Source organism: Saccostrea echinata, unplaced genomic scaffold (genome assembly GCF_033153115.1).
Source record: "Saccostrea echinata isolate AGI-Se365-2 ecotype Australia unplaced genomic scaffold, CSIRO_AGI_Sech_v1 ptg000052l, whole genome shotgun sequence".
Taxonomy (NCBI): Eukaryota; Metazoa; Mollusca; class Bivalvia; order Ostreida; family Ostreidae; genus Saccostrea; species Saccostrea echinata.
In genome coordinates this window covers 13841737-13850651 of record NW_026889801.1, presented here as the reverse complement: position 1 = coordinate 13850651, position 8915 = coordinate 13841737, and the positions used below count along the sequence as shown (strand labels likewise).

General features: G+C 31.4%; 1 protein-coding gene and 1 long non-coding RNA gene across 3 annotated transcripts; both read right to left on the bottom strand.

Moving 5' to 3' along the window:
- Nucleotides 1-1397: 1397 nt before the first annotated feature.
- Nucleotides 1398-4689, bottom strand: LOC133203867 (multiple epidermal growth factor-like domains protein 10). 2 transcript variants are annotated; one of them, XM_061339667.1, is made up of 4 exons: nucleotides 4622-4689; nucleotides 3216-3268; nucleotides 2904-3052; nucleotides 1398-1737 (listed from the first exon to the last, which is right to left on the bottom strand). In XM_061339667.1, exons 1-4 carry the CDS (start codon nucleotides 4636-4638, stop codon nucleotides 1720-1722), a joined length of 237 nt encoding a protein of 78 aa, XP_061195651.1. In that variant the 5' UTR covers nucleotides 4639-4689; the 3' UTR covers nucleotides 1398-1719. The 2 variants fall into 2 exon arrangements, with proteins under 2 accessions (XP_061195651.1, XP_061195650.1); XM_061339666.1 differs by having other exon boundaries at nucleotides 2915-3052.
- Nucleotides 4690-6833: 2144 nt separating this feature from the next.
- Nucleotides 6834-7714, bottom strand: LOC133203869 (uncharacterized). Its single transcript, XR_009723489.1, has 3 exons — nucleotides 7602-7714; nucleotides 7408-7466; nucleotides 6834-6898 (listed from the first exon to the last, which is right to left on the bottom strand). It is a non-coding gene; the product is annotated as an uncharacterized LOC133203869 (long non-coding RNA).
- Nucleotides 7715-8915: the final 1201 nt, after the last annotated feature.

Below are 8915 nucleotides of genomic sequence, written 5' to 3'. Positions count from 1 at the left end.
TATCGACGACGTACTATCAATTAATAATAGTTACTTCCATGCATATGTCGAATCGATATATCCTAGTGAACTTGAAATAAAAGACACCACAGAATCTGTCACATCTGTTTCATATTTGGATATTTTGCTAGAAAAAGACATAATAAAGATAATGATAAATGTGATGACTTCAATTTTTCAATCGTCAACTTCCCTTACTTATGTAACAATATACCATTATCACCCACATATGGAGATATGTCTCCCAGATGATTCGATACACAAGAGCATGCTCTACGTACGATGCATTTTTAAAACGAGGCAAGCTATTAACCAAGAAGTTGATGAAATAAGAATATCAACAGTCTCTTTTGAAGTCATCATTTCGCAACTTCTATGGTCGATGCAATGACCCTGTCAGCAAATACAACCTATTATTAAGTCAAATAATGACTGACGTTTCTCATACTAATTGTTAGTACATTATAAACACACATGAGTACATGGCGGGTGTGACCGGTCGGCAGGGAATGCTCACTCTTCCATATTTCATGAACATGACCCAGTTTTGATGCATGACCTGAAGTTGCAGACAATCATCCTCTGGACATAAATGTGTTTTGCTTTTTCTTGACCATGTATTATTATGAAATTCACTCCGACAATCTATGGTTATAACACAAATGCGGTACATTTTCTTTTTGCCAAGAAAGAGGTACTTGTGTTCCTCCGTGAAGTGACTCGCTGAACATTGACTTTTAATTCTTATCGTTCGTGTCATTGAACTTCATGAAATAAAATTATTTTAGGCTGTGTCACCCTCTGGAAAACAGCAACGTTTTTTTTTCAGATATGAGCACAGGTTACAGTGCTAAATGGCCAGGATGCGAATATGCAAATTTAGACAAGCCTAGTCATTTGGAAGAAGTGTTTTGGTTCATAGTAATGATACATTATTTATTCATTTCCTGCTTATGTGTATACATTTTATAATTTTCTTAGTTGATGTAAGTATTTTAAATTTGATTGGTATTGTATATTTACCATAAAAGATATGGTATAAATCCTAGGCTAATGTAACCTATGGCAAAAGATTAAAAAAAAAATTAAAAGTGATATTGCAGCTATTTTAAGTATAAAATTAAAAGCAATTTAATAATTGAATCAAAAAGCTAATATTTTATGTCGAGTGAATAGAATGGTAAAATTAAATCAAATAAACTTTTGTACTTCCGATGACATCGCATACAAGTACACATTCAAATGAACAATGACACGTAAGCTTTATTATTTAAAAATACTGAACATCAGGAAATAATGCATTTAAAAAAATAAAACAACATATATTTAATTGAATGTTTGCATGGTGAAATTAGATCAATATTTTCAGACAGTTTTTTTCATAAATGCGTCTTATATTTGATTACTGTACTTGTACATGTATTCAGTCCACATTACTCTGTACATGCGTGAAACATGTAAAATTCCGATTCTCTTCCCTGAAATTTCTTAGAATAAGTCCATCTGGAATTTCCTGGTACAGTGGATCATTTGGAGTTTGATTTTGTAAGTTTGATACATTTTGAGTTATCCGGTTCTTCATTTTTACTATAAAACGCACACCACAAAGTACAATACTGATTGAAAATATCACTAATGTGCATAGAGCGATGATTTTGTTCGTACTCCACGGACTCTGAGCTTTGTTTGAGAAATCTACACCCAAATCATTCTTATTATTCAATGTAGAATATTCGTCTAAATTCGTCGTTGAAAAATAAAAAAAAAATGAATTCAAAATATGCACATGTGTATGGGCATAACAAATCTGACATTAAGTATGATCTTAAAATGAATGTTGAAAAAGCATAGGGTGAGTTTACCATGCATCGTACACCCTTGCACTTCAACATGTTCTAGCGATATCGCTACCGACCGAACATTATAAAAATGGAACTTAACATGTAGTATGTGGTTAAAATATAAATTTTTGACACAATCATGCCCTATTTATTGAGAAAATATCATTAAAACCGATTTTTTTCGAAATAAGTCAGAATTCACCATGGATCGGACAATATTCACCATGCATCGGACATACAATATTTAAACCAGAAAAATATCATACCTTGACCTCGGTGCTTTAAAATTAGTGATATCGAAACATGTTTATCGTTTATTTAAAAATTGACCTTCTAATTAAATTTGAATGACTATTTTGATCCACAAATATGAGGAGATTTTAGTTGCATCACATCGCCTTAGAAAGGCTTTACAATGCTAGTAATATGGCAACTCGCGCCTTTGTCTCATGGGTTATAACCATCTAGTTAAAAGAAATTAATTGAGTCCACTTCTAGTCGTCATATATCGATAATTTGTATTTTCACTGAAAATTTAGAGTTTAACTTTCTATTTTCTATTTCCGTAAAAAAACAGCTGTCATTTGGGTTTTACATGAAAATGGAAGTGATTACCCATGCATCGGAAAGTGTCCGATGCATGGTTAATTTGTGTCCGAAGTACGGTGAAATAAACATACTAGTTAAAAACAACTCTAAAATATATTATACAAACATTTAAGTAAAATTTTTGAAAAATTTCTGTAATATTATCAATCATTGGCAAGTTTTACAAAAGTCCGACCCGTTCCGTTGACGTCTATTTAAAAGAACGACAACTCTAAAAATTGCAAAATCATAAAATTACTCCCCTTTGATGATGCAAAATATGACGTAATTTCAAGGCCATTCTTGTGGTATTTTTATCACAACATGAAAATAAAAATCAACATCATTAAAAAGTTTAATTCTTCATCTTTAAGACAGAAACAAGTAAAAACACGGGGAGACTCAGGTTCAATGAAAATTTATCGCTTAAAGTTGTCCGAAGCAAGGTATGTGTCCGATGCATGGTTAACTCACCCTATATGTACCTGTAGAAATATTCATACATCCAGTGCTGTGGTGACACTCTGTCTCATTGCATTGACATTCGTGTTGACAATCCTCTCCGTAGCTCGGGTACGTACATTTTTCAGAGCAGTTTATGGCAATATATCCTGTTGGGCATCCTATAGACATGCATAAATAAATGTTACAAACCGACTACTTTTTATTTGACAAAAATTGTGTTTGAATTTTTTATTCCAATTTTCAATATTATGACGTATATTCCAAACGCCGTTTTAGCATATAACTAATGGTAAATTCTTGGTACTAATATTTATTACTCACTGACACAAGCGTTTCTATCCCAAAAATATCCGTCACAGCAACCATGGGCGTTCCTAAAACGTATAAGTGTTTAAAATCCTGATTAGACTTTTAAAGCATTGAAAAATGGAGTGCTTTCGAGAGGTACAAGTATATCCTCAAATATATAATAGCTTGCAATTGAACACAAATAAATATTATTACTTTAAAACTATTTAGAAAAAAATTGATTAACACAATTTATTACTAAAGAACAAAGGTTATTTGAAATAATATTTTAAAACATTCTTTGAACTGTAAGGGAAAAAAGCGAACACGTATACATGTATAATAACCCTAACACGTTTTATGTGTTGACTGAGCTTTATTGTTATCCTACAATCATTACGTCTTGATTGGTATTAAACATTTAAAATTGCCCTTTAATATTTTTAAGGAATGTTCATAAATTCTCTAATTATACATATATATGCATATGTATATTTATTTACATTTGCAAATATTTTTCTTAGATGAACCTATTGAAGAGAAAATATGTTCAATTCTGTATGAACTTATTAGGGGGTCAGAGGTCAGGGCGTGACCGAATCACACCGCGAATGATATCTTCTCTACATATTTCTGTCACGGTGACACTGGTTTCGGAACTTCTAAGCCGTTACAGCGATGAAAAAGATAAAATTATTGAAACATATATGTTTTTTTTTCGTTCGACAAATGATCATTAGTTCTTTCTTCGGTATGAAGAATGTTTTTAATTAGCCTAAAATCACGCTTACCTTTTTAACCCGAAATTCCTTTGAAGGTATGTAAACTGAAGACGATGCCACCGTTTTTGACTTCATATATTAAGAACTCATACAATAATAGTAAGATTATTCTCAGTAGCGATCATGGTTTTTTCATTATGAACAGATATTTCCTGAACTGGACTGCTGAATATCAATGTAAGTATTCAAATGTTGGAGCGAGGCGAACTCTCAAGACCAAACAGCTTCTAGGTCATTGTGCGTCACAACATAGCAATACGGCGGGCCGTTCGTGTAATAAATGCAGTTCTTTTCAGAATATTCGTCTCAAATGTAAATAAAAGTAATAAACAACAATGGTAAAAAGTTCACTGGGAAATGAACTTGGTTGGTACGTGATCAAATCTGATGAGAAGACCTTCGGGCTTCACAGGATTTGATCACGTGACCAACCATGTTCATTTCCCAGAGAACTTTTTAACATTGTTGTTTATTCCTTAATTGTGCAGAGCCTTACAAAGTTTACGCACATTTCCCTCCTTAATGATCAAAAGATTTAAGCAGAAAGAAACTACACATGAATAGATTTATTTTTAGATTTGAAACACTAGTAAGTTATTAAACGGTTGTAAATTTATAAATATAGCAAGCATGTAGAGTTCATGAAGTTTACATTACCCATGACAGCTGTCCATGTTCAAAACACTCGAAAAACTGTCTATTAAGATCCAAAGTAAAATCGAAATAGCACATGAATGTAGATCAGAAAACATTATCTTCCAAAACCATTTCTTCAATACTCTAAAATGTTGTTCAAGAGATAAGTTTTAATACTAATAAATAATTTCCGTGTTTCTCGATGACAATTTCCTCCTATTCATTATGAAGAAGTATATTTTGTAAATGCGATGTGCATTTTAAAATACAAGTTCAATCGTTTACATAACTTTCCATTATTAGATACACAATATAGATGACACTACTTTTAATATAAATCGTCTTTGTGCTAGCGATGCTCAGGACTTTCTTTAATCTCCAAGGAATCGAATATTTTTTTTTATAAATTAGATAATTGTAGAATTTTCTCATCCTGTCAACCGGTATTTTAATTATAATAATATTAATAATTATTTTGATTTTATTTATTTTGAAAATTCAGCATAGATGTTGAAATTTTCTAGGAAAAACAATTTTCCTAACTACCCGCCGACCCAATTTTTAACCCTTAGTCAGGAGGGCAAACAAGCATGTCATTTTTTAAAACATGGACCATCCTTTTAGCTTTCTTTTTTTCCCTGTTATGCAATGCAGCCAAATCTTTTGTTGTGTAATTGATTGGTTGATCATTGTTTGAAGCTTTGACGATTTGAAGTTGTAAGTCACTGAAAATATCACAATGTATGAGCATTACACTAAAAATTAGGTTATAATCTCTGTCAAAAATAATTTGATACAATACCTGACGAAGTTTATGAACAAACTCAATAATTAGCATGAAGACTTTATAATTATAATTAATAATAAACCTTAAAATCATTGAATTGGCAGTCAACGTTTATCAAAAGTTTGATATTGAAATACAGAAATATGTGTTGCAATAAAAAAAAATCGTATTTATTATAAATACAAGCCTATGACCATGACCACGTAAGTCAAAACTTGTATATGCCGGGCTGAAATGTTAATGTGAAACAGTCTATAATGTAAAAAAAATGTTTTCAATATTGGATATCACCAATGAACTGTTATCTGCAAACTTAGAGATTACCAATAAATAAATTTGACTTACGTGTATGATTCCAAGACTTACTCTCTGTAAGAATACGTCGGGAAAAGGATAAAATTAAGTTGAATTGACATGCAATAAAAATATTAACTAACCTCTGTGAGATTGCCGTTGTCTTCCAGTCAAATCGAATTTCGGTTTCATTTTATTGTACTCGCTCTGTGTCCACTTAACTTTTCCTCTAGTTTTTAGTCGGATTTCAGTAAAGAGGACATGTACACGTATCACACAATATCACATCAGAGAACAATAGAAACACGAGTAGAGAAAGGTGATAAGACGAAATATTTTGTCAAATTTCACCGAAGTCAAGATACCTTTTTACTATCGAGTTTGATAAAGAGGAAGGTTTAAGGTTAAAAATATAAAACTTTAGAAGTTATTTTTTTGCGAAGGAGAATGATAACATAACATTGAACAATTTGATGATATATATATATATATATATATATATATATATATATATATATATATATATATATATATATATATATATATATATATATATATATATATATATATATATATATATACACTCTCTTCGTGTATTTTATACCTACATAATCTTTTTTAAAGAAATCTGTTTTATGTCGTGTGTTCGTGTTTAAACTTAATGAACACAAATACTTTTACTACGCAAGATTCATATTAATATTGCATAGGTACATGTAGTTATATAATTTTCTTCTTAACCCCGTCTTTAGAAGTAAATTTATAGTTTTTTTTTATTATTGTCCCCTCGCAACGGAGTTTGATGGGATATAGTAACGCAATGTGTGTGTTTGTGTTTGTTTGTCCTTGATCGATACTGAAGTAACGTAACTTGCATTGAGATCGATGTCGAATGCTTCTTGATTTATATATTGATATGACCTTTGCGAGGGGATGCACTGCCTTACTTTGCCCTTGTTTTTTTTTTTTTTTTTTTTTTTTGTTTGTTTGTTTTGTTTTGTTTTTTTTTTTTTTTTGGTTATACTTTTAATAATATTTAAAACGAGTCTAAGTTTGAAGTGGGTCTCAAAGAAACATACCTGAAGATTTATTTTGGCAGCCTTTACTATGATGGCACATTTCCTGCGTACATTTGCATTCATTTTGACAGTTCTCCCCATAGTTTGGATACTCACAAATTTCAGAGCAATTTATCCCGGAATATCCATTTTGGCATACTTCAGAAAATTGAATCGTTTTGAATTAGTTTCAAGAGAAATATGCTAAATAGAAATGAAATATAATTTGGGTGGTTGAAATTGCTTGAAGGTTTTGGCAACTAGTATTGTAAACAGTTTGTAAGAAAGGTCTAAAAATAAATGATAATGTGCAATCCAAATTAGGACTGCTTAATGGAACTATTAATGTTTTTTAATCAAATGTGCTAACCTTGTTTCCTTTTATTTTCATAAATAATGATAATTAAGTACGATATTTATTATTATGCGAACCTACAGTTAAATTTTAGCACATTTCCATCTACATCTTGTGTAGCATTCTAGTGCAGTGATACAAGGAAAGGAAATATACAGATAATGAACGGTAATCATGCTCAAAAGTCCATTGAAACTATGCAAACACATAAAAAAGCAAACATGAACCTTTAAAAACGTCAGATGTGGGATCGGGTGCCATGGAGGAGTAAGCATCCCCTATTAACCGGTCACAGTAATATTATCATACTCACTAACACACTCCCTCTTCTCTTCATTCCATACGAAGCCTTCACAGCAACCGTAAGCATACCTAATGAGTAAAGACATCTTTGACCATTTAGTTCAAAACGTTTTAAAGTATCAACGCTATACACAACATTTTCCGACAAATTTATGTAATCCATGTTACGTATGAAGATCAGACAATACATATAATAGTACGTACCCAACACATCCATCCATATTAGAAACAATCGGAAGACCACCAAAAGAGCATAATAAAATGATTACAGGGGCATTTGAATTGATAAACATTTTCAGTGGTCATTCTTGAAAAAGATCCGTTATGATGTTCTCAGACATTTTATTATTTCCTCAAAAAATTGTAATGATCATTTCAGAAAAAAAATATCTTCTTCCGTGTTTTCACGAGGAAACGCCCCAATTACATTTATCCGCATTATATTATTAATTGTCAACGATTATGGAACACGCTTATATCCCTCAAGAATTTTTGTTAGTAAAGATTGTAAAACGAATAAAACTGATATAAAAATGATATCTTCGATTTGCAGTAAAACACGCTTATAGCGAACACTCTTATATTAAATTGACGCTTATAGCGAAGTGATTTTCGTTCCCCATGGGGTCTAAACATATTGTGAAGCTAACGGATATAACGAATTACGTTTATAACGAAGGAAAATTGCCCGTCCCTTGCACTTCGTTATAGGCGTATTTTACTTTATATGATTATTAATTATAAATCATTTGCAATTACATTGTAGATATATAATATTCTTAGTGTATTTTAAAACTCTAAATTATGTTATCTTTTATGCCCCGTAATCGAAGATTCGGGGTATATAGTTTTTTGCCCTGTCCGTCCGTCTGTCTATCTTTCTGTCTGTTTGTATGTATGTCCGCAAAAACGTTACCTTTGCCCGTAAATTTTGATTGGGTGGAGCAATGACATTCATATTTCACAACCAACATATTTGACCTCTTGGCCTTGAGATTGGAGTTGTACCCACTTTTGCAAAAATTATCAACTTGCCATAATTTTTGAAAATTTGTGCTAGGGCATATTCATACTTCACATGTGTATTTATTAAGAAAGACCTTTCCAGGGTATAAATATTTTTTTACCTTTTGGCCTTGACCTTGATGTTTTTCTTCCTTCAACAAAAATACTTTAACCTTGGTCATAATTGTTAAACAGTCGGTGCCAGGGTTTTCATATTTCATAGGTGTGTTTTTGTGACAAGATCTTTCATTTGGATACCAAAATATTTTACCTCTGGAGTTTGTCCTACTTTTTAAAACTTAAATCTTTGCAGTAACTTTTGAACATTTGGTGCTAGGGCTTTAATTATATTTCACATTTGTATTTCTTATGACAAGGCCTTTTTCTGGGTATAATTAATTTTGACCCTTTGGCCTTGACCATGGAATTAATCTACTTGAAAAAAAAAAAAGATCTTTAACTTAGACCATACCTTTCGAATAATTGGTGCTTGTGCATTTATATTTCATAGGT